The sequence below is a fragment of the Dermacentor albipictus genome, chromosome 5 (assembly GCF_038994185.2).
Source record: "Dermacentor albipictus isolate Rhodes 1998 colony chromosome 5, USDA_Dalb.pri_finalv2, whole genome shotgun sequence".
In the NCBI taxonomy this organism is placed as follows: Eukaryota; Metazoa; Arthropoda; class Arachnida; order Ixodida; family Ixodidae; genus Dermacentor; species Dermacentor albipictus.
In genome coordinates this window covers 129,817,460-129,843,889 of record NC_091825.1, presented here as the reverse complement: position 1 = coordinate 129,843,889, position 26,430 = coordinate 129,817,460, and the positions used below count along the sequence as shown (strand labels likewise).

General features: G+C 46.3%; 1 protein-coding gene across 13 annotated transcripts in view; it reads left to right on the top strand.

Annotated features, from left to right (window-relative positions):
• Window positions 1-26,430, top strand: part of LOC135906374 (transcription initiation protein SPT3 homolog) — a 585,543-nt gene that overhangs the window by 531,480 nt on the left and 27,633 nt on the right. For all 13 annotated transcript variants that reach the window (XM_070538893.1, XM_065437734.2, XM_065437736.2 and 10 more), the window contains 5 exons: window positions 8,491-8,575; window positions 14,099-14,185; window positions 16,387-16,507; window positions 20,267-20,415; window positions 22,551-22,626. In XM_070538893.1, coding sequence (XP_070394994.1) covers window positions 8,491-8,575; window positions 14,099-14,185; window positions 16,387-16,507; window positions 20,267-20,415; window positions 22,551-22,626 — 518 coding nt within the window. The remainder of the gene's footprint in view (window positions 1-8,490; window positions 8,576-14,098; window positions 14,186-16,386; window positions 16,508-20,266; window positions 20,416-22,550; window positions 22,627-26,430) is intronic.

Here is a 26,430-nt window from a genome sequence, read left to right as displayed (position 1 = left end):
TCCGTTTGGTGACGGTGGGTAGGGGAAGAGGGGAGGGAGGTAGGGAGAGCCTCAGTGGGCTTTGTAAAGGTGCGTTGTGAAATTCATGAGGAGCAGGCAACGCTATGTTGTGTAGCAACGGAAATGTTTGTTTATTTCCGGGTCATAAACGCATGCAACAAACACTCAAGGAGAGGTGCAAAAGAGTAAATAATGCGCTTGAGGTTGTGCTAGAGAAATATTGGAAATCGCCTTGCGCGTTTGCATGTGACGATATCGAAGGGGACTGTAACACCAGTCTGCTTTTGTTTATCTCGAGCCCCTGTCGCTTCATATCGCCGCGCCTGTATTTGTTGTGATTTTGTAAAAATGTTTCCTGTGATGGGGATTCCTTGTCTACAGGATGACACTTCACCCTCAGCGCCTCTCGCTCGCTGCAGCTTGTTTTTGCTGCCACTATTGCGTGTCACGTATATATGACCGCTGTGCTCGCATCTTGGAAGCTGTTCATTGCTGACCCCGTTGTCCGCTTGCTGGAGCTATTTTGACCGGCGAGCGTTGGAGCGTGTAAACAATTTGCAACGGCTCACGATTTCGAGCCGTGAATAATGCTGCTTAATAAAAGGTAGTCAAGGCCAACCTACTTTACTCTCTAGTGGCTACCCTTCTTTTATATAACAGTTGGGTAACACCCTAATTGTCAAAATTCGTCTAATTTTGTAAATTACTGACGTTTGGAACACGCTTTGGCCTACACTTAAAGCGTAGAGCGGGACAGGGCTACCAGATTTATGCAAGCACTACGCTCTTCTTTAAGTTCTCGCTTGGCATTTGAAGCTCGAACGTGAAAACCCGAAGTGATGCGCTCGCGGGAGCAGTGGTGTGCACAGAAAAAAAAAAGAGAGAGAAGGCGCGAGTGAATAAACCGCAGAGACAGACGCGTACATATAGCTGGACCCCGTACTTTTTTTTTCTGTTCTGTATTATTAATTTTGTCAGGGCTAAATTCACGCACTCGGCGCAACACTTCCCTTGGGTTCCTGTTAAAGAAGTGACTTGGAGATTTCGGGCCACTCTTCCCAAATAAAACAGCAGGTGCTTTCGCTCCGATAACGCCGACAGCCCTTAGTTTTTCAAACAGCAAGCGTTTCGGGGATGATACCATAGCACACATTGTCGTTACATTACAGCTTATAGTGACGGATCGAGAGCAGGGGATTTCGACATGTTTTGTAAGCGCAGGAGCGATGGTTGTTCTTTCTGCAATCGCAAACAGCACGCGCGACTCCGCTTCACGTCAACAGTAGATGCACCCACGCTGCATCTTTCGTTCGTGGGGGGATCAAAAGAACTTCATGCAACAGCTTATACGTTCTGAAAACGCGCGCAGCTTGCACGCACGATTCTATGACAACATGTGTTTCCCGTGCCATGCTGCCTTTTTTCCTTTGGCAGGGGGGACGAGAATGCGTATGCCTGCCGCGTTGTCTCCTGTAGTTGTTCTATAGAGCCTCCCCCCCCCCCCCCCCCCAGTGCTCCCTATGCAGGAGAGCTTCCTCCCCTTTTGTTTACCGCTCGTTTACGGGCCAGTCGCAAAGCGAATTCCCGTGTATGCAGATCATTTGGCGTGCCTGCCGCGTTCGGTCTCCCGAGCGCGCGCTTTTCTCTCCAAACTCGCATATACCACGCGCTCGACACGGGGCCTATATACCCGCCGCGATCAAACCAACCCCCCTCCTCTCCCCTCTTTGTTCTACTCCCATGCTCCCTAAACTCTTCCCTACTCTTCCCCAATCTTATCCACGCGTGTACGGGACGCCGCTTCCCTGCTTTTGCGCTAGCAACTGCGTATCCTTTCCCGCTTGCTTCCGAGTCCTCGGAGGTTTGTTTGGCGAGCTCGGTTGCCGCAGTCGAGCTGGCAGCGAGCGTATACTGCCGCAACTCCGCGAATGCGACCTCTTCCCCTGCTTTCCTCCCCGTTTCCACGCAAACCGCTCCCTGCCTTCGCTGGTTTGCCCCCTTGTACGTTGTTCTCGTTTGTTTGTTTTTCCCCGAGTGACTATAGCTTCTCGTTGCGAGTATACACCGCACGGGCGCTGTTTGTTCCAACGCCGAGCTTCATCCGGCCACCGCTGCGGCTCCCTCTCGCATGCGCAGCCCGTAGCTTCGGGGGCCGCGGCTTTCTGACTGCCCGAACATTGGTTCTCCCGGTTTTATTTTTCTAGATTCTCGTTTTTTTTTGTTTTGCCATTTTTTTTTCGCTCCTTTTGCGTTCTCGCGGGGCAGACTGGTGCGCGCGCCTTTCGTTTCCGCGAACGCACACCGCCGCCGGCCTGGTTCGCCGCTGTTGGGCCTCGCGTTAGTTTTAACGCCGCGTTGGACCATTTTGCTCCTTCCTTCGCTGTTCGCTTGCTTGTGTGTTTTGGAGTGTGATGAGAGCGAGCCAGCGGCGTTGCACGTGGCGAGTGGAGAGAGAGAGAGAGAGAGAGAGAGAGAGAGAGAGAGAGAGGGTGATGCGCTTCGTTCGTGAGGAAGCGCGCGTCGCACTGGCCTCGCGACTCGGTCGAGCGCCGGCGGCGAGAAATATACTTTCGGTCCGCGGCCTACCGACGCTCACCCCCCGTTGGTTTCCCTTTTTGTTCGAGGCGCGGTTGCTTTCCATCGCGTGAGGACTATTAAGGGCAGTCGTAGTGTGTCAGGCGCTTTGTCATGCGATCCACTTGTATAGATAACAGCTGCTTTATCCCATTGCCATTCCTTTTATATATACGAAAAGGTTTGCCGCGTGCTCGTCAGAGCTCGTGCGTTTTTTGTTCCACTATGCACGATGCATGCATACTAACGCAGTTCTTCCGTATAAGCGAAGCAGAAATTTCCTGATTAGGCCCGGCTAGGGCTGGGATTTTCTGAGAGATAGAGAGAGTGATACAGAGAGAGAGAAAGAAAAAGGAAAGTCTTTGTTTGCCGGGCTTTGAAAATAACGACCACGAAAAGCCACTCCTTGTTGTACGCGCGCCACATCCCTTTGATTTGCGTCGTGTATACGTCGTGTAGACTTGCGAACTTGCGCGAGACTTTGTTCCTGGGTCGTCCCTATATAGTCTCGGATCGCAGAGCCGCTTTCCCATCCTTTCCCCCTCCCCCCTGCTTTTGAACTTGTGACGACGACGGGCGTGCACTATGTAGACTGCGAAACTTATTCACGTCTGGACGAGGCGAGCTCGTTACCGCGCTCCCGTCGTTTGTAGGGATTGAAAGAGTTCTGACGAGCTCAGTCTGTTCGCATGAGGAATGAGCTCGCATATTTTATTTTGACAAGCTCCGCTTGTGCGCGTGCGGCGCGCTTGGGTATGCGTAGCGAAAATAAAGCGTTGCTTTCCACTAGCCGCGCGTGCTTCTAGCCATGCCAGGTATAAAAGAAGGGATCGGATGCGTTTGCAACAAAGGCGAACGGTGTAGCAGACCAAAGCATTGCTGTAGTTGCCCGACGGAGAACAATCGCACAGAAGCTTACATGTAGTATTTCATCGTTCTCTACAGTGCCTCCTCTTTTTAAGCCGCCCGTGCCTTTTTGTGAAGGCTTTGTGCATGAGACAGGACGGGTTCATTTGCAGACATGTGCGAGCAGATTGCGCGACATAGCTGGTGCATTCAAGATATTGAACGAAAGAATCGTCGATGTTGCTTGCTGCAGTCGGTTTCGAGAAAGGAAGAAAGATCTGTATGTTAAAATTAGTGAAGCGCATACTGAGCTTCAAAGTAGGCTTGAGCGAAAAAGTCGAATTGAGAAAATTGTTTGTTTTTTAGGAAGCCGGGATACGACAAGCGACTTAGCGTAATTCGCCTTGGCATTTAAGTCAAGTTGCCAAAGTAACACCGAGTGCAATACACTGTCGTAAAACCTCTGGCCTTTTCCTCTGTGAGAAGAATGTATCAGTGAGCGGCAGACTTGTATCGAGGACAGTATCGAGGCAGCATGCCATTTTCATGACGCTCCCTGCTCTACTTCTCAAGTTCGTGAGTGCAAGTGCAAATAAGCTTAACTGTTGAAACATGCTGACTCTCCTTATCCGCTTCCCCAAATCAGCCTAGAGCCATCATTTAAATATATTATTCTCTCTCCTTATCTGTATACTGGAAAGCGAATTCAAGCCAACTCGCTACTGACGTCATTTCAAACCTCGCTGCTGGCGTGCATGCAGCCTCCACTTCCGGTGCGCACTCTAGCGTCACGCTTTGTGCAGCAAGCGTGCAGTGCATACGCTTTCCCGAAATTTGCGCCCCTCATTCTGTTCGCTGGTGTGGAGTTAGCTGCGCAGTTCGGCGAGCTCGTGCTAATCACAACGGCGGCGGAGCGGACGATGGCGATCGACTCTCGTCTTCGATCCCGTGTGCGGCAGCCTGCCCCTTTTGTCTCTCCCAAGATCGTGTTCTTCTGGCGGAATTGGCCGATCGCGGCAAAAGGCGCTGCTCTCTCGTGTGTGTCTTCCTTTACTTTTTTTTTTCCTTCTGTTATTTGTCGGCAAACCTCTCTCACAAAGGGGCGCGGGTACCTGATGCGGATCTCTAGATCCCACAGCACTCTTCGGGCATCGAGCGCATATATAGTCCGAGCTTCTGTTCTTTCATTTTTTTCCCTTCGGAACTAACGACGCCGCAGTCGCCCTCCTTTCCCCTTCTCTTTACTTCTCCCGTCTCTCACCCCCACCTCGATGGCCGTCTCCTTGTTCTTCTCATCGCGTCGATGGAGCCGCTGAGTTATTGTCATTCATTATGCATTCTCTCCTTGGATGTATGCGCAGATTATGCGTGCAGCGTGGATACCTATACGGTGAATGTGCCGGGGAAAAGAAGGTGGAAGGGAACGCGCCACTTTCTTGAGCTTCGCGCTGTTTCTTCCATCTTCTTTTTCATTTTTTTTCTTCTTCTTTGTCCTTGTTCCATTCCACGCATCACAGGTCATCTGTCTCTCTGCCCCCTCAGTTCCTAGCCCGCTTTGTCAAATACATGCAAGGGCATAATACTTTCTCTCTTTATCACCCATTCGCTCATTTCTATAGGAAGCGTGCTAACTTATTTTATGTTCTTTACTTTCTTTACGTAACGCAGTATGTTATTACCGGTTGCTGTCAGCATGATGTCTGTCCACGCTTAGCTAAACTGAGCCGATCCGGCCTGCAAGGTCATGGTTTTCGGTGCTTGACTCGCCGCCCCTTTTGAATGGCGAATACGTTAGCTGCATCTGAAAGCTGTGCTGCTCACGTATAACCGATGTCATTACGCCGTGGGGCTCGGACAGCTTTTGTGGCTGAATGGTGAAGCAGCGAAAAGTGAAGTGTTGTGTTTATGCGAGCTCGGAACCTTCTTCTTTATTCTTTCTGCTGTTGTGACTGATTTTGTTTGTTCCGTGCTCGCAACTTCTGCTGCTGCCGTTGTCGCCTTCTCTCATGTTCGATAATAGCGTTCTCCTCGCTGGTTACCGAAGTCTGGCGCCATATATTTGCGGATGTATACTTCTATGGTGCCTTTTTAATATCACCGAACTGGCTAACTCTCTTAAGTCGCACTTGCTTTGTTTGGAATTTGTCCTTTTGCAATGCTCCCACTCCTGCGCCAAATGCGCCGAGCGAGATTGCCTGATAAAAAGAAACAAACATGACTTTGTGCCGAAGTGTGCCAAAATTAGCGACTTCACATTACGTGTGTAGCGGCAGTGGTCTGCAGACGCGCATAGCGCGCATGACCAAAGCGGCTTCATAAATCGAACTTCACGTTGTCTATACGTCGCCGGCCGAAAATTCGGGCTCGACAGGGACCGCCTAAAAGTAGGAAAAATCGGGAGTCGGAAATATTCGAATTCGCCAGAAGATACGTCACTGTTTCACGAGCGGCTAAAAAAGTGCCATATTCTCGGGTGGCCACATTCGGAGTTACGTTTACTTCCGTGAGATTTCGCGTCACTAGCGTCATACGCGTCGACGTCTACGAGCGACGGCATTCTTGTCACTGCGCCAGGAACTCCATCGTCTTTCGACGCGTCCGGTGCTAGTCGCGCGAAATGTCGCGAAAGTGGAAGTATCGCCGAAAGGGATCAGTCCAAAAATGAAGCCGTAGTTTGTCCATGCGTTCCTGCGCGCAGGTCCGCTTGCCTACGACCTCGTCAGTGCGTATCTCGGCCATTGGCATGCTGTCAGCACTGATGAACGAAAGTACAATCAATATATGAACCGGATCTTCAACCTTTGGCAACATAACCCGACCGCGGTTTTGTAGCGATGCCTTTTCTGGTGCCATTGCTTTTTTGCGCTTCGTCAGTAATGTAAGTGGCGCTCTGCCTGCGTTATAAATTTTATCAGCCGGCCGTGAACGGTGGATGACAAAGGCGGCATATATAATCGAGCGGAATGCATCGCTACAAAATTGCGGCCCAGAAGTCGACCGCGCTCTCATAGCTAAATGACGGCGGGTTTTAAAGCTTTCCTTGAGAACACCCCCTTCGCCTCTCTTACTGACCGTAGCTGCCGTCTGCTGCTGTTGCTCGTGCGTTCTCGCCGCATAGCTCACTCGACGGATGGATGGATGGAAGTATGCTGTGAGCGTCCCTTTTGAAACGGGGCGGGGGGTAGCCCCACCAGGCTCTTGTCATTTTCTCGGGTAGATGGATGGACGTTATGAGCGTCCCCTTGGAACGGGTTGGTGAGTTTCGCCGCCAAGCTATTGCTATTATACTGCCTAATGTCCCACCCAGGTTAAAAAAAAGATAAGAAAAAAAACCACGATGAGTTCCAATAACCAAATTTTCTGACCCCCTATTGTGAACTTTGTTTTTGTACATCTCCATTTTTTGTTGTTTCCCTCCTTTCTTCCACCAATCTTCCGATCGCCTCTTACTAATATCTATCTCTCGGCTGCGAGACAGCTGCGCCATCTAGGAGCTGTGGCACACTACTTCGCCCGCAGCAGTGGAAGAAGCCGGCCGGCGCATGCGGATCCTCGGCGGGTGGTGGAAAGGGAGAGGAGGCGGCGAAGCGGAAAGCCGTAATGAGGAGGGATAGAGGGCGCCGGAGGAGATAGCCTCACGTTGCGCATGCGTTGCGACCCATGTCAACTGCGTGGACGGTCGCATTTGCGCCTCCAAGGGGAGGTCGCGTACTCCGAACAAATGGCGCAGAAAGGGGTGCTCCAACTTCAGCGCCAAAACACCAAAGTTTCCACCACGAACACATGTGACTAACCGTTACATTACACTGATGTGTTTCGTTTGCAAGACATTGCATTTCCTCTATAAAATACACACATAAAGCGTTCGGTTTCGCTTTGCGCTCACGTAGAAAAAACACACTTGTTTCAGCACTCCTTATGTATTTACGGAAAGCTCCGTTGTATAAAGATGCGAACGAGGCACGTTGGATCTGCTGCATTTTTTTTATCGACATTCACTTTCCTCCTCGGCGCACACATCGAGGGTGGAGTCGGCGCCGCTTAAGGCGCATTCACACTAGACCGACCCGACACCGATTTCGGCCTGCCGACTGTCGGCGACAGCATTTTTTTTTACCTTCGTGCGGGCGCCTCTGTCACACTGCACCGACGCCGAGCCCTCCTCCGACCCCGTCGGCATATTCACTCTCGGCTGTCGTGGTTCTGGGAAACCGTGATCGTCGACATCAGACACATGGCTGATGCCGTTGCACTGTCTGGAATATTTCGCGAAAGTTCAGTTTCTCACGCTACATAAGACCTCAGGCGTGCAAGGTATACGCCATGCTCAAGAGAGAGTAGAAAGGCACCCGTTGGCATCAGCGCACCCAAGGCGGCGATATACTCCAGAGGTCGGCGCGAACGTGTCGAATATTTTTCGATATTTGTACTATGCTGTAGTTTTCTCGGCCTGGATTTGCAGCGACATTCGTCTGCAATGACGGCTGAACAGACGCTAGTCAGTAGTTATAGCGAACGTTATAGAAAACTAGAATAGTTACAGTGAGCGAGTTGGTAGTGGAAAAGCCAATCAATGGCGAAGTCATCTTATGAACGGAAAGCATAGACACTTGGGGGCGGAATTCGTAGCTCTTTTCTTTCGTAAGAACACTTTATTATTAGCGTGTGGCCTTCATGAAAATTATGTTCATTCTCAAGAATGGCTCAAGCCGCTTCTTGCGAACTGCTCTAGCGTGCGAATTGCTTTGTGAATTCGGCCGTATGGTGTTCGATTCTACGAAGCATTTCGTTCGTAGGAGCTGTTTGTTATTAGCCAAGTGTCTTTGCTAATGCCAATTGTGCCATCACGATATACCGAATTTGTCCTTCCGATCCGTTCTTGCATACGAATTGCTTTGTGAATCTATTGACTGTTGTACGAACCAAACACTTGTTAATGACTTATGAATGGGGCCAAGCCGTTTGTGCGTGTACCTTTATGGCGAAATGTAGCAGTGAATAAAACTGATTTAAATCTGAAACGATCTTCCGCTTCTTGCACCCCCCTTTCTGTCTTTCTGTCGTGCACAGGCATGGCTTTGGTGACAGCCGCGAACCCCTTCTCGAGTCGGTCAAACTGGTGGAAGACATCGTGACGCAGCAGATCAAGTGTGTGGTGAGTAGCGAAATCATGCGTTATTTCTTTCCAAGCGTGATTTTTTTTTTCAATAGTCGGCCATCGTGGAGTAAATCATTTGTCAGAAGATATTTAAGAGATGCATTTTGTTTCCTTCAAAGTGGACGACGCCGATGCTACACAGAAATGATACGTGTGGAAGATAGACTTTGCAGAAAGCGATTGAATTCGCACTATAAACATGCGCCATTTTGATTACGAATACCGACGGCGTCGCAAACACATCGACACTTCGCGAAACCATTCTCGAAGTCAACGCTAATGCAGTGCTTGTGTGACCTTCTTCGTCCAGTCTTTTCGTCCGGCTTCTAGCCGTACTGAGCTTAGTCGCTTCCGTGTTTTGTACAGATGGGCTTGGGGCCGTACATCTAATTACCATTAAGCTGCCTTTTTTCCTTTCTTGTTTAGTGTTTATTGCTGTGCCATCTTAGCGCTTCTTACATTCTGAAGGTCTCTCCTTCGATCTTTTGCGGACCACCTCCGCTTTCACGATCACCCGACGCCCGTTCCCAGATAATTCCCATCTTGTGTGTTTGCTTCTCCGCCTGAAAGATGATAACGTGGAGGTGCAAGCCATGGATCCAAGACGGTGCAGGGCTTTGACGTGTGCAGTGCCATGTCTCACGGATGCAAATTGTAATTTTTCCGTGTGTTGCGTGTTTACCGTATGGCGTCAATAATTGAAGGATTTCGCTCTTGCTTCATCTATCTACGTGTATTTTTTTTCTTCCCTATGACTTTCAGCAGCTGTTCCTAATTTCCCACCTTAGCGGATTGCGCCACTCGTCCTCCCGGCGTTTCCCCATTCCCGTATACACGATCCCGCGATTTCGTCTCGTCGAAAGTCATCTTCGCAGTCTCGGGAGGATCCTTCCGTCACCTCGCGTTTCGTTCGAGTATCGCGCGGGGGCCACCGGGAGAAGACGCCGTCGTTGTACTTATTACGCGACGTCGCAACACGACGCGCCCGCCGGTCCGACGAGCGACTCGCGTTACATGCGTGCGTTTCGCGCCGCCCGCGTCCTAAGCGATTTTTTTTTTTTCGAGATGCACGCATTTTCGCGGGATGAATCTTCTAGCGGGACCCGGCCTTTCCGACGCGCGCTAGGAGACATTCGAGACAATGCCCACCCCTGATGGAACGAAGGCGACGACGTATACATATGGGCGCGAATGCGATGCCAGTACGGTCGGTGCAAACCCTTCTTTTCTTGCCGGAGCGTCTTCGCGGTGTTCTGTGACAGCGGAAAACAGGAGCGCGCGACGGCTTCATATTTGCTCCTGCTTTGCGTTGTTTGTGTAAGAAAGGAAGGTAATGGATGAGCGTCGTGAACATTTCCTTCTTTCTTCATATTTTTCTCTTCTTTTCCGCCCTAGCGTTAGTAGCGGATGAAGAACTTTCGATGCCCAAAGGCTCCGGGCGTGTTTAGCGGCAGCTTTTGTCAACAATTTTTTTTTTAAATATATATCCTGACTTCGTATTTCTTCTTTCTCTCCTTTTTTCTTCTATTTACCTTTTTAATGACATGTTTTATTTATGTGACTATGTTAACGACACCCTCATGAAAATAATTTGCCTTCTCAAGTTCAGCGGGGTACGTTATTTCACTCGCAACTACGTATGCAATTCTTCATTACAAGTTCGAAGTCGTGCTATGCAGGCCTCTTTCTTTTTCCTTTGCTTTAGCTAATTGAATTTTTCGCTACGACTGGGGTAAATTCGATTCTCATTCATTCTTTCTTATTATTATTGATTTGCCTGATTTGTTCACAGCAATAGCTTCGCGCAGCGGCTTTAATTGCGAAGAATGGCGTATATTTCAAGAATATTTAGTTAGTATGACGCCCTGGTCAGACCGATTGCTCCAGCAAAAGAGCAAAGTGAGACGTGCGTAGCTGCTATTGGAGGTTGCTGGATGCAAGAAAGTGCAGACGATTTACCCATTGCGGGCAACAAGCAGCGCACAAAATAAAATGGCAACGTCTAACCCTCTCCGCACCGCAGCACCATCGCTATGCCTCATCCGACGTTGACGGCAGAGATGCACATCACTCGTGAATTTTTGATGATCTGTAAGAAGCTGCCGCGAACATCTAAGGACCGTTTCGACCCTGGGGAAACGGTGCATCTGTCTCGCTTTTTTTTTTCCTTCGCAGCGTCTCAAAAGCTAACAGAGGCGTTCATACCGTCGTAACTCCTGGCCACGAAACTGTGTGATGTATAGCACACGTTTAAAAAGCTTGGTCTCTGCCTCTTCTCCTTCTCCTTACGTCCAAGCTGCTGCTCTCTCTTCGTGGGCGTTTCTTTGCCGCTTCGGGAGGCGGAGGTTGCTGGCCACGTGACGGTATCTCGCTTACGGCTTGTTTCCTACTTCTTTTCCCCTAATCTTCCTCATCCGAAGCCCCTCGAACACGAGCAGCCTCCGATACGGTGCGTCGACGACGAACGACTTTCCCGTTCTCGCATCAGCATTCGTTGTACGTCTTGGACAGGCGCAGAGAGCATTGGTTCAAGGGGCCGTCGTGTGCTGGTGGGAGGCAGAGGGGGGGGGGGCGGGGGGGATGAAGCGCATGCATATTTATACGCATCGTTCGCCATCGAGACCAGCACCGCGCGTAGCATTTTCCGGAGGAGGGAAGAGAAAAAAAACTTTGCATACCGGCTTATATGTAGATGACTCTTGCCGCTCGACGCGCGATGTCTTTTCTTCCCTTTAGAGTGTTTCGCCGTTCACTTTTGAAATTTCGCCCGCCTGATGGACTTGGCGCATTAGCAGAAATGGCGCGCCATTTGCTGCTGCTACCCGAGAGCTAGCAGCGGCGAGGTGGCCTCTCGGAATCTTTGTACGCCGAGAAGAGACCGACTGCACTCAGAAGCGCAAGCCGCAGAAAGAGAGACGAACGTGAGATCCCGATGACTAGCTATCGTGCCCGCCCGTACGTTTCTGGTTGGGGCGACTGAGCGTGAAGCTGCAGCCGGGTTACCAGGGACGGGGGAGGAGGGGAGCGCGTGCACATTGTTGTTTCTTGCTTTCAGCTCACTTCGATAGTTTCGAAAGCCTGGCCGCCGCCTCTACACCCTACGTCGTGGCAACCCGTGTGGCCCTTCACAGATCCCCGAAGGTTAATTGTGTCGTTCTGCTCGCGAAAAATTTGTTGAGAAAGATAGAATGAATTAATTACTAGCGCTCTTTTCTGGTTCATAAGTTATCCAGCACAAAGCGGCGGCGATGGTGGGCGCTTTCGTTAAACGCGACCGATGAAAGCGAAGAATGTCGAAGCAAACTGGCACTACTGGTCGCTGCACCGTTTTATTACTATACCGCTGTGGGCTTAGGTACAGAGCTCACAACTGTTAGTGACAACGTGGATGTGCGCCGCTCTATTGATGCCGGTGTGCTGTACTGAAAGCTTCTGATAGCATGGAGTCACGCGCGGGATGAGCCAGACTGGCGTCAAAAATTTGTGCGTTTGATTCCCGCACAATGGCGTTGGTTATCAGGAGTTAGCGCCGCACATAACATGTGCTCGAATGTTGTTGTTAACGGATATCAGTAATTTGTGTTGTGCCCGGTATAAGCGCAAAAATATTTCGTACTGCAAGGCCTCGCCTCCACAATAGCTATGTTTATTATTCCTTATATGTTGCTGGCTGGAAGTGGCGTTTACGAGCGCTTGCTCCTACCGTATTGTAATCTGTAGGTGCGAGGAAACCATCGAGCACCTGTTGTGTGTATGTTCTCGCTGCGACGTTCAACGCCTATCTCTCCGGACAACTTTAAACCGGCTTTACCGTGCCCACATCCGTCGCTGACAGAAAAAGCTTGTGCTTGTGCAGTTCTTAAAGTGCACAGACCTAAGCGATCGTTTATAGTTATCCTGGGGCTCTATAACGTAAAAGTCTTCCAAACTGTTTGTATTCCAATCTCCTTGCGTCAAATTTACGTCACCGCCGACGTAAGCATCGGGCGGTGACCTGCAGCGTTGTTTGAACCACCCAATCAAGTGCTCTCCGCATTTATACGCGGTCACCTTTGTTCAATTTCAAAAGGAATAACGTTGCCTACCTTGACAGGTTTTTCTTATCTAATAGACTGACAAAGAGGCCAGGAGTAAGCAGGAATGGAGAGCGTTTCGGTGGGGCCAAGCGAGCCCAGTGAAAGCAGACAGCCGGATGAAGAGGGTGGTGCCAGCGTCTGGGGTTGGCCCGCTGCTCCTTGTTTAGCTTGTGATAGTTGTTCAAAACTCGCGGCGCCAAGCAACTGAAGTTTAGAAATGTCGCTAAAATGGATCCTCAGTGAAGAAATGTTGGTAGAGTGATGTCGTATACCTGATGAAAGACTAGACAACGTTATACTGCCATGTAAAAATTGTTAATATACGCAAATAAATCCGTTCACCCCAGCAACTCCGAGCAGCCAGTGCCAGAGCGATCGGTAGGCAGACGAAGTTCAGCTTTGTTCGGCATAATAATGCATCTTCAATGCATACACGTCACTTTGACTTGGTCAGTTTTCGCGGTTTTGTAATGTCACGTGACAGAACACCGAAGAAGGCGCGGCCCGTAACCATGCCACCAACAGCGAAAGGCTGGTATCAAACAATGTGTAGAATCGGACATAGTTATTTTTCTTTCCTTCAGTTTAATTATGCATAATTAGTGTGCCCACGTCATATGAGATGGTTCGCGGTTTTCGTGACGTTGAGTGACAGAAAGGCGAAGCGGGGGCAGGCTGAAAAATTTTCGACCAGTCGTGGAGGGCTGATTGCATAAATGGAATAAAAACTGTTTAGAATACCTTTACGTTACAGCGCCCCTGTGCATCCTCTCGCGTATACGTTGGGTTCACCCTCTCCCTCTTCTTTCTTCTATTCCCCTTTCCCTTGTCCACAGAGTGACACAGCGAACTGGACGCTAGTCCGGTTGCCCTCCCTGCATTTACTCTCCTTGCTTTCTCTCTTCCTCTCTCTAATATGTTGTTATCGTTGTCAGTGTACGGCTCAACGCCGTAGAACATTATAAACAGTGGAAAAATTAAGCCAACTGGTCCATCGGTGTGCGCGTTAGTATTATATATATTCAAAGCTTTGACAGTTCAAAGCTTTGATATATTAAGCTTCGATATCATTCGTTCGTAGCATTTTTTGAACGGTGCATATTTCAGCCCGAGCCCCAGAACTTGTCGATGTTGTGCTGTCATATATCGTTCGTTTGTGTGTTTGTCGTTGTAATTGTTGTTCTTATCGCTGTTGTGCACACGTGGTCCTCTAGTTTGCGCATTCAGTCGCACTATCACTTAAGAGAGCTGGAGCTGCAGAAAGTTTCTCAAATTGTTTGTATTTCTTTTAATTGCAGCAGACATTCGCCAAGTCATTATATATAAATAACACGTCCGCCACGGAGAGCTTTGTAGCTGTCATTATTACCAACCTGCCTGTCGCAGCTGTATTTATTAGCAACCTGACTGTCTAACAAGTGCCCTCGATTTTGTTCTATTTAAGTTTCATCGGGCCGCGGAGGTAGCCACGCTTCGCGGCTCTAAAGCCGTGGCCATCGAGGACATCCTTTTCCTCATGCGGAAGGACAAGGTGAGTGGAACCGGTGAGCCCTCAAGGAGCGTTCATACTTAGTCGTCGTCGCTATACGTCGTCTTGATTCGTGTGGTCGCGTGTCGACTTTACCCGACAAAAACGGGACGTGTTGGCTAGGCGACGCGACTTCATGGGCAAGAAATGACCGAGGTGACTTGCCGAGCCAAGATTAGCCCGTCGGGCTCCATCATGTGAGCGCCTTCCCACCGACCGTGGATCGGATCCTTACATCGGGTCTCTCTCAAGCTCCGTGGGAGACAATTTCCGTGACTCTGTGCGCTCGTCATTGGCATTGCTCTTACGCTTTGCAGCGCCGGACCGACTCGAGACGCCGAGCTGCCCCTAAAGGCTCGAGTAAGAAATAACGAAAGCAAAACTGGGCTAGGAAGTCTTTATAGCGCCGTCATGTGATGCAGAATGGTTTGAGAGTGAGCAGGACCTAACCGTTTCCTTCGTTTTTTCATTGTTTGTATTTGCACGCCTTCGTAGTGTAGTTTTTTTCATGGGTGGTAGTGTGACTCCTTTTATTTGGCTGCCCCCGCTTGCGTCAGAGTACTTCTCAGTCGACGCGCTGCGGCGCCACTTATCCCGGTCTGCTTTCTGATGCAAGTGCGCTATGAGTCGAGACGAAGACTGTCCTTGCAACGCGTCATCTGCCCCGTTAAATATCTCTCTCGTCCCTTGTGTCTGCTATTTCTTGTACCCGCGCCTCCCTTCCTCCCTCTTTGCTTTCTTTCCTTATTACTTTTTGTTCGGCGCTAAGCTCAGAACGGGGTGCAAGCTCCCCGTGTTTTGTCCGCAACAAGCTCCGATGCCTTCCTATAGTGTTGTCGTTCTCCAAACCATCTTCTTTTTTTTTTTACATTTCATGTCCCAGTTTAATTGCCAGTCGCACTTATTTGCGTCCGTCATTTTGTCCTGGCAGCTTTTAAAGGGGTCTTCCAAGCCTCGCCATGACATATCGGCACTCTCTGGGAGCCGTCGTTCTGCGCCATTGAGTCCGGGCTCTCAGTCGTCTTGTTTACCCTGTGTTCGCTGGGAGGCATTTAGCATCTCTCAGGAGTGCCTTAATGTTCCGGGATAAGCGTTCGCTGCAACAACCCGTCGCCTCGGCGAAAGCCCTGGCAACTAAAAGGAGTCTCCCTTGACGCGCTCGGCCGCGTCGCACGCTGGCTTGTGTTCAAGTGGGCGATGCCAGGAAGACTGCACGACGCATCGTTGTAATGTAAGCCGTTGGTGCGCACGCGCTGGTCAAATATCGACTTTCAAAAAGAGCGCGTGAGAAAGCGTCTCATCGTCCGGGCGTCTAGTACAGTGCTGGAATCTATCTTCGCGGCAGCTTGCCCGAAGATCCGAGCCAGTTGAAGTGTCCACATTGTCGTCGTTGTCTGCATTGTTCACGAGAGATCAGCGTAATCGCGCTGTTTTGTATGTGCTGCGCCAGCGCTGTCGTCGCAAAGACTGACGCGTTTACATCGCAGTTGTTGATCGCTCGTTCTATGGTGAGTTGAGCGTAATGCTGAATATGGTAGTAATATAACAGTGGTAGACGTACCATGTAGAACTTCATGTGCAATTAAGGGGTTGGCGGATGTCTTGGGCGGATGTGCATTCATTCATTCATTCATTCATTCATTCATTCATTCATTCATTCATTCATTCATTCATTCATTCATTCATTCATTCATTCATTCCATACTACAGACCTTAAGCGGGTCCAAGAGGAGTATACGCAAAGAAAGAAAGCATAAATAAGGTTGTCGCAGACAGATTACACAATTCGAAGAGGTGGTATATCTTTAAAATCGTTTCATTCAGTTATAGTTTGCGAAAAAAGAAAAAGAAAAGAGAGCCGGTTTGTGAAGTACGGTGATAGGGAAGGAAGGCAGTTTAGCATGTCCTGTACGTGTGTTTCGTTGCTCAAGTTCTGGTCGGTGTCGACAGTAAGTTTGTTAGCAGGAGTAGAGATAAAAAGGTGAAAGCTATAAAGACAGACAATGCTGCCTGCTGCTCAGTCGTAGTTATCTTGTCCTGCGTATTCTGGCGTTGCATTGATTAGTGCCCCCGACGCAGGAATCTTGCTTTCTGCTTAGGTAGATCTATACGCTCAGGTGTTTCTGCCTTTCTCTCTTAATGTTATTTTTTCTCTACGTATGATACTCGATCATCATGCGCTTTGGCTGCATGCTTCGGCGCAGGTCAAGCTGAGCCGCTTAGTTCGCTACCTGGAGCTGAAGTCCATGCAGGGCTACATTTACTCCAAGCTTCCTACGGATGACGAAGAGGCTACAGCAGCGGCACTCGCTTCAGCGGAGTCAGGTGAATGTGTGTTCTCGAATTTAGCATTGCATGATTTTGGCTAAATGATGCGTCTTATACTAAACCAAAACGAACAAAGAATGGTCAACTACACATGAAAGAAAAGATGAAAACGAAAGAAACCTGGCAGAACAAACTCAGACTGAGTTTATTACAAACAGCAACGGTTGTTCTTATCAATGACGTCGCATAATCATGATGAGAATAAACAGTTAAACTTGCCACATTCGCCGAGAGAAATAAATTTGTTCCGAAAAAGTGAGAGGGAAAAAAGGGGAGGGAGGGCTTGTACGTTGTAAAACGTACCAAATTCAAGAATACAAACAGAACTAAAAGAAAATAATGTGGCCATGTGCCGAGTACAATTTTGGCGAGATTGAAATCTGTCGAAACGTTTCATATAGGATTATTTGCACTGTGCACAATATCATCATGCTGTTATTGTTGTAAATGATTTATTCGTACGACCTAATAATAGCCTCTGAAAAACACAGCATTACATGAGGACAGCAATACATGATGACTTACGAAATTAAAGGCGCATTTATGAATTAGGAATGAACTTATTTGTGACAGTTCAGTTGTCCAACATCAGTGATTGCCCAACAGAGCGTTGCGACGCAGCTTATGATGTGACGATTTAGGTAGAATCGGAAAACCGCAAATGGAGAACAAGTGGGGGGTTCGAACCGGCAGCCAACACTGTGAGGGAAAAACCGGTTCTGCCGGTGGAAAACTGGCCAAGTGGCAATCCTAATAAAACAGCGGTAAAACGGTTCAATAAGCTAGTCTCGTTTTCAGGAAAATGCACCTCTCGTAGGCTCACGTAGTAATCGCCTTTCTTTGACATACGAAAACCTTGCACAATTCCCAAGGCGCCGTTTTTTTCAGTACTTTTAGAGGGCAGCTCTTAGGCGTGTGTTCTTGAGGCGAGTGTCGGCGTCGGCGTAACCGAGTGAACGAGCGCAGCGAAAGATGAAAGAGTGAGAGCGGTGTGCAGTGGGAGATGAAAGACGCGAGGAGGAAAGCGGAGGAGGAGAATTCAGTGGAACCATGAGGGGGAACGCGAAAGGGTGAGAAGAAAAGCGAAATGCGGCGATGATGGCTACCAGATGGCGCCAGAGTTAGCACGCGTCGTCTGCGAAGTCTGTCGGCAGCGGCTGCTGTTAATCGCGCCCACGCGTCATTCACGCGCTGGCTCACGCGATATCTAGATTAGCGAGGCAGTCGCGCCACACTTCGCTCTGTTCGCAACGTGCCGCACTGGACAGATTGTCCGTGCCAGCCAATAAATCTCGAAATGAAAACACGTATAGAGCTGCGCTCAAGTTTCGCGTTAGAAAGTATCGTAATCTTCGGTGAATTTTTCCTATCGCTTATCGTGGTATGCAATCACTGTGTCGCCTCTACGCTTGCGAGTTTTTGCAGTTCATCTTACCAGCGTTGTGACGAGTGTTCGCGGTCATCGAGTGAGATCGGTTCATGTTTGCCTGCGCGCGCGTGACACCATGCTTGCTTATTAGTCAGCGAATGTTTATTGAAATTTATACGAGCGATAAACCTACGAACGTTACTTCATGTAGTTGACTAATAGCTTGCTATCGTTATTAACGCTTCGCCTTGCGGGCGAAACTGCGAATTTCTTAGCTTTAGTTTTAAAATTTCTGTGTGGCTTACCCTCATTGATGGTGTTCGTACAGAGAAGCACGCTTTACAGTTAACTGGACTGATCGAAAAAAATACGAAAAGGACTTGTCTCCTTTTCCTGTAATGGCAATAGGGAACAGGTTAGCAGTCACAAACTGAAATATCTACTGTGCCTAATTTATACAGGCAGTTTTCAAAACATTACTCTCCGAAATCTTCAGTGCTCTCGTCACCACAGCATACCTTGTTTTTATCTTTCTTTCTTAATTCCTCGAAAGTACACTCATGCGTTCGCATATCATGTTAACAGTTTTACGCGTTTTCGTTAACACTGTGCAATCTCGATCAAAGGAAATCGCTCAAACAGAATGGTCGCTTAAACGGGATTGACAGCCTGATGTTTGCTATTTTCTGTTTTCTATCATGTTTTCTATTAAGGCAAGGTTTTCTATTAAGGCAATGCAGCTAGAAAGCGTTAAATGGAACCACACGTTTTCCAGCGTCGGGTGAAGAGAACTAATGATATTACCGGAAGCGCAAGTGAGCAGCCAATCATAACGGACTCGCATGTACTCGTCACTTTTTGCACCTTTCTTGATACTACACTGTGGCTAATGTGGGTCTACCAATGTCTTGGCTAGTTGTGGTTTCTTTGTTTTGGCAACGTCCGTGAGCTGTGTGTTGGCTTAACGTTTCCAGTGATGGCACAGAAAAGCCCGTGCAATGCGATCACCTTAGAGACAAATATCAATGTTATCGATGACTTCGAGAGTGTTTCCTACACTACAATTTTTACGAAATGACTTTCCCTTTTAAAATTTTTCTGCTGCTAGCTCTAGTCAGCAGCTGAGTGCAAGTAAATATTTTGTTACAAGAAACTTTGTAATTAGAGTTTTTACACCAATTATCTGCATTTCATAGTAACATATGCGCCCCTTTCAAAAGTGTATCTTGTGTACCCTTGAACTCCATCTCTCGGTAGTTAAAGCTGCTTATAAACGTAACTTATTTCCCTGGTCTCTTAGGGTTTTATTTAAAGAGAGTATGATGTATTTATTGCTGCACCATGCAAGCATGTTTGTCACCTCTTTTACTGCCTACACAATTATCTTTATGACTATTATTGCATTCTTTTCGGCGTTACTAATTAAGGGAGCATGTGCTGACAGCTGTGTTCTGTTCTAGTCTTCTGGCAGGAGAAACGCTGAAACCGACATTGCCATGCCAGTCAAGGTTGTTTTCTTGTTTTTTAAGGACTCCTGCATACACTGCTGACAGCATTTACCATGCAGAGAAAACTTACACAAGCCTGTTGCCTTAATTATTGTTTTTCACTTGGGACATTTCTAGCTTACTTCTGTTACAATGATAAATGCTATATTGAGTTATGGTTATTTGACAAATCTATATGTTATGTGAACTTGCGATTATGAGCAAGGACTCTTGAAAGTACATCCTATGCCTTATAGTACACGCATGATCTGTTTGGAACTATGGTACCGAGTGTTGCTCTGGTGACACGGTGCTGCCGATCAAACTTTTGCCACATGTTGGGCAAGGGTCAGGGCACGCATGAGGCAAAGGCATTGTAGCTGTTTCCATAATAAATACTGTGACAAACATTTTTTTAATTGCCATAGCATTTATAGGACCTCCAAATTATATCAAGAATGTGCGATTACAGACTCTTTAGGGACCACAGAAAAATACCATCACTTCAGGCAAATAGCCTGGCAAGCTTGAATGGCAATTCCATTGCCTGGGCAGGTTGTTTTTTGTCAGGTGATGTAGTGCAGTTGTGTGAGCACTCGCTTGAAAGAAAAAGAAGACAATTTTCGACTGACCTGATAGGTGGTTTACTTTTTGTTATGCATGGAGGTAAAAAACAATGAATAAGAGTTTTTGCCATTGTGTTTCTTGATTTGAATATTGCTTTATGGTGATGGTCAGTGTAGCTTTAAGTCTTGTCGATGAGAGACGAAATAACGACATTGCAGCTCCTGAACAAGGCTTTTTGAGGAGATTTCTCAACACGATGGTTCCTATTTTCCATTTGCAAGAGGAGATGTTGAGGAAAAAATTTGGCGTTGTGATTGGTTCGATTTTTTGCAGCTGTGGCAGATGTAAAATTGGAAGGCGCACCTCAGTTCAAGCGGACAAAGATTTGCCGGGACTTCATTTCATTTATTGATCAAACAGGAGAGCTGGCAGATGTGTTCAGCGAGTCTATATTTGATGAAGTCAAGCACGAAAGAGAAATGGCAAGTATCAATCACTTGAGCTCAGCTTGCATTTTTCGATTTGCATGAAACAGGTGTAAAAGGACCATAATGATTTATCCCTCACTGAAATTAATGAAAGATGCTCAAGCACTTCCTAAAATGCATTGACAATTGACCTATCATGGACACAGATAATTCATCTGTGTAGAATTCACAAGCTTTCCAATATTATCAGGTGCGTGACATGCAGCACTTACAAGTCTTGCATAACATTGATAAGCATTCATGGCGAACGAGCAGAACCTGATATAGCTGAATATCCATATGTGCATTTAGCAAAGGTCTGTTTAAAAATAACATTTAACATTTAAGCACTGCCTCGTATTTCTTGCTAGAGTAAAGCATTTACAGTACTTGCATGTTGCATATACCCTTCAGGTGCTATATGCACAATTGTGCATGCCAAAATAGTGCATAAAAAGCAAAAAGCACTGGTGAAAATAATTATATTTAAAATGTGTTACATACATCTCGAAACAGTTCTGATTGGATTTGTGCTGCAAGTTTGAATATTATTTATAAAGTATAAGGTGTTTTAGAAAAATTAGTTGGAAAATAGAAGGCTGGGTGTTTGCTTTCGATGTCAGTATGTCATCATGCAGTGTTCACTTCCTTCATTGTTCTTGAAATGTTTTACACAGGCCATATTTTTCAGATGGCTGTGTAGGTGCTTTCTAAGCATGCTAGACAAGGAGCCGTTGTGTGGTCATATGTGACATTCCTGTAAAAAATTTTTACATGGAGTCCATATTCTGTAAATGTGATAAACCCCATGAAGAATTGAAAACGGTTAATCTGTTCTGCAGGTGTGCGCTTTTCATGATTATGGAAATGCAAAAAATGTGGTTGAAACAAAATTTTGAATGGACAGAATTAATAGATGCCTGAAGGGAGTATGAAAAAGTGATTTTTCTTTAGATGTTGCTATGTAGCTATGTAAGTGGCATGCTCATTACACAATTTTTCTTATTTATGTATTGTTGCCCCTCGTGTTTTTGTCGTACAGTTAGGAACAAACAGCTTTGTCTGTTGAATACTCTGTGCATATAATTTTTGCAATTCCTGATTAGTTGTGCTGCTTCTTGGGCAAGTTGGAATTGCAGATTGTCCTGAGGGGTGCTTTGAAGACAAGGACGGAGAAAGGTGCACACATCAACATAAATGCTCCCATATGTTTATATGTCTGTCTTTGTCTGTCCTTGTCTTCAGAGTGCACCCCAGCGCAGTCCAATTAGTAGTTTCTTTCAGCCACTCATCTCCCTCAGTAATGGGCTTGCTACAATCTCAGTTTATTAGCAAATTGTGGTTACTTTAACTTCAGGATATTGGTGCAAAATGATAATTAATTCTGAAGATAACTTGCCAAATAATTGCCACAGCAGAATGCAAGAAAATGCCAAAATTGCTCTACTGCCATTGTCAACAAGAGTCATGCAAAGTGCAACATGTATTCTGTCTTAATTATTTCCCTGCTAAAGTGGGCAGTCTTTATTTTGTGAGTATAATAATTATTGGATATAATATTATCACTGCATTGATGAAATTGTGGAAAATGGAGAATGACTATGCATTAGCATTGGCATCACAATTTTCTATCTCTTGAGTATTATAGGCAGTTGGTACCATTGCATAGCTCTGAATTACAGGCTACTGCTTTCCAGAATGCATTTGCAACATAATTTTGGCATGTGTGCCTAGTAATGGTGAGCCTATTTCACACATTGTGATAATCATGCTGTCATGATAGCCTAAATTTTTTACCATGATGCTTCCTCATTATTTAATGGCAATATGAAATGTGCCCTTAGCTATGTGTACAGCACATTTATTGTTCTGCTTTAAAATGAAAGTGTCAATGCTGGACAGCATCATACTAAAGATATTTCATAAGTGCATTCTCTGTCATACCTAATTAATGTGAGCTAAACATTTTACGTGCTGATGTATACATTTGTGGATATGTATGTATAATCGTGCGTTTTCATGACATTTGATAACTATAAATTACAGGCCAGCAGTATAATTACGGGCACTTGAACCGTGTGTTTCTTATTTTTAGTGTGTTTTAGATGTTGAGATAAATTGCTTAGATTTAATCCACATTCTTTCTCCAGAGATTAGAGGCACACACAAGAACCATGGATCAAACCCAATATATGGAGTACAGCAATGCCAGAGCATCATCTTTTTGTAAGTACTGAGTCAGTACTACGTATATCCATTTGGTAATACACTGCAATACCATCTTTTATTATTGTGATATCAAATTTATGGACACTTCAGGGGAATTTCTGTTGTTGGCATCCAGTCACCGTGATGTGCTGTATCAAGTTTATGGCAATAACATTGCAGCCTTGCACTGTATGCTGTGGGTGCAAGTGAAAGTGTGAGAAGGTAAGCCAAGAAGGATGGGGGCTTGATGTCACGCACACAAGGGAGAAAGGCAGAGAGGAAGTGCAATGTCTTCCATCACGTGGAAGGCAGCAGGGCGTGCGTTCCTTCCCAATGGCAGCTGCATATGACTCGGCTGAGTGCGGCCGCATGGGCCCTATCTTGAAAGTGATCTGTGGTAGGTACAGAGTTTGTTGCGCCAAGGCCTGATGGCTTTGTACGTGCTTAGTTCACATTGGAGCACAAAAGGCAATTTGTTCGCTGCTGCTGGCGCTCTTCCTCAAGCCAGCATTTTGATGGCAAGTGTCCGCGGTCATTGCATGAGATGCGTTCATGTTTGCCTGTGAGTGCGTGACACCACGTTTGTTGTTTAGTTAGTAATCAAATGTTTATAGGTCTATAAGACTGATAAAACCACGATCTTTACTTAATATGGCTGTCTAATAATTTGTTATCGCAATTGATGCTTTGCCTTTCAGGTAAAACTGCAACATCTTTATGGTATCTTTGGCTCATTTATACTGCACTCTAATTCAGATTACAAGGACCTGGAGCCTGCTGTAGGTCAGAGCCAAAGGAAGCGGCCTGAGCTGAATTTAGAACTGCTCGCCAGAGCAGTTTAAAGCTTGACGCCAAGTGCATCAGATCTTTTATTGCGATAGCAATCATATGTACCCTCCAAGCACATTTCTTCCCTCACCATCGGCATCACCGTCGCCTTGATGTTCTGTATAATGTCTATGGGCGATAACATCATCGCCGCGCCTTATGCCATATATGCAAGTAAAAGCGTGCGAGGGTGAGTCGACAGTGGCAGCTCAATCTCGCGTGCACAAGGGAGGAAAGCGGGGAGGAAGTGCGCCATGTATCCATCGTGTGCAAGGCACTGGGGGGAGGGTGTGCTACTCTGACACCTACTGCGTATGGCCTGGTCGCACGGGCCCTATCTCAAAAGCGATCTGCGATAAGTGCAGAGTCTAGGTGTGCTGACAGCTCATAGCTTCGTCTACCCTGTGTTTTCGCTGCTTAGTTTGCGTTGAAGCGAGAAGCAGCATGAAGGTCAATTTGCTCACTGCTGCTGCCGCGCTTCCTTACTCCAGCGTTTTGTCAGCGAGTTTCCACGGTCATAGAATAAGATATGTTTGTCTTCTTGTACAGACATGACACCATACCTGTTGATTTACTTAGTAAGCGAATGCTTACGAGTTTATGCGGACGATAAAACTACTATCCTTACTTCGTATAGCTGTCTACTAATTTGCTATCTCAATTGATGCTTCACCTTTTGTGCAAAACTGTGACTTTTTTTTTGTTGTAAACAAACAAACATAATGGACAAAGAAGGTGCACACCTGCTGCGGCACCTGCTGCAGCAGATGCTGCACCATTAATGCATGTTTCAGCAGCCATGTGACTCGAACACTGCCAGATCTTGGGCACACTCACAGGTTCCCAAAAGCAACTTATTCTTGCAGATTTCGATAAGAAAAAAATATGTTGTTGGCTTTAGCAAACATTGCAGTACCATTGATGGGAGTATTGAGTGTGCTGGCAGTCACGAACGATTTAAACAGGGTGTCTTTAACATTGTGTGGTCTGACGTTAACCACTTTTTAAGTTTGCAGTTGCCATGAAACTTACTGTAGTTCTTCTATTTCTTCTTCGAATTGGTCGAGATTCTTGACCTTGATGCGTGCTGCAAAGCCATGATTGCTTGTGTGACTACTACAGCAGCAGCACATCTGCGAGCCAGAAAGAAAAACAAAAGCTAAAGTTAAATGTGAGCTGCTGCGCTGATTGGCTACGTCATGTGACTTGCCTATGCAGCCACATTTCTTCTCCAGCTCACACACTAAAATACAGCATGAAAGGATGAAAATGACAAAAATGAAGAGATTGGCACAGCGCTAACTAGCAAATGAATTTTTTATGAGCAGAAATATGAACACACCATAGTTACTGAATTATAATAGGCCTTCAATATTTAGCCTGTAGAAATTAATCAATTTGATCTAAATCTTTTCTATGCCTTGTTAAACATTTCTGTTGGAATTCATCTGCTAGCATCATCATGCGCCGTCTGAAATCACGACTGAACATTAACCATTTGTCAGAGTTGACCATTTTTGGCAGATTGGAGAGTCTGGTAAAATAAAACTTGAACTGGAGGTATCGTTGAATCTCGCCTCTAGTGCTCCTAGCACTTCCTCAATAAAACGATGCGAAATTTGCACTTTGGTCGACTCGGTGACACAATCTTTAAATGACAGCACCAATGAAAACATAAAAGCTTCTCTTGGGTTATCAGATTTTCCGATCGGACGTCTAGGCTGTTTTAACAATGCCTCAAACAACGGTAGATGATCACGAGTGCGTAGTGTTTTGATAATTGTGTTTGCCTAATTTCAAGTGCAACTTTGTTTCTCCTACCGTGCATTGTTTTTACCCATCAGCATTTCGACTTCACATGTACAAATTATTACAAGCAATCCTTCCCATCTTGTGGGATTCTCATTCACACAAGAGCACACAGTCGATTTCGAACCAACCTTTGACCAAGGCTTAACTAACAGTCTACTCTCTTACATTTTGGACATCACCTGTGCAAGTGTCTTTATTCATTACAGTACAATAATGTGCAACACTTCATATTACTGTACAGCAATGTACAGGAACTAAGCAAAGCACATGGAGGCACCAGCAAATGCATACTAGACCACCTTGGTTCCTCAGAAAAGCTGATTGTATGCAATAATCTAGTATAAGAAGGCTTCTGCAAGATCCCTGATCTGGCTACCGTGTGCCTGCTGCAATGAGCAAAAACAGATGCTCCCTGTACAATAGGCACGTACTTACCCGTTTTTAGCTTGTGAAGCTACTGCTTTCCAGCATAGCATGGGCATCACTATGGCGAGTATTGACGCCAACAAATCTTCATAATATTTTTTTGCATGATCTGACCTACAAAAGTTGGGAACTAGGAGCTAGGGGCATAATTTTGTATACTTAATACACTAAATTAGCAAATTATTGCTTTCATTTGTATTCCTTTAGGTGCTTTGAATTCTCTATAAGAATATTCAGAAACTGTCTGAGAAATGTTACTGCTCTACATTCATTCAAAACACCAGTGATCAGGCTATAACTTTACGTGTTATGGCATATGTTGTGACTGTTACATCTTGAAATAAATGTTAAAGGACAAAAGCACCAAAAATTAGCACATTTCTAGCAATAACGAAAGTTAAAATGCTTTCATATTTTACCTGTTCAAGGCAAACAAAGAATATGCACCTAAATCTGTCATGAACGCAATTTTCACACACAAAAAAAGTAACATGGTTCCAATATTTGCAACCAGAAAGAAAGAAGAAAAGTGCGTTTAATTTACTTTTATTGAATGAACATTTATTCGCATGTAATAGCCTCTGACATCAATGTCAGACAGTTTTGTGTCACTGTTGGTGAACCACAGCATCTTCTCCTTCATAACTGTACCAACAGTCACGCTTAGCTTTTGCCTGTACATGGCGTGCATGTTCAAAAAATGTTGTATTTTTCATTGATGTCTAGAGAGTGCGAAATCACACAGTCACTGTCACA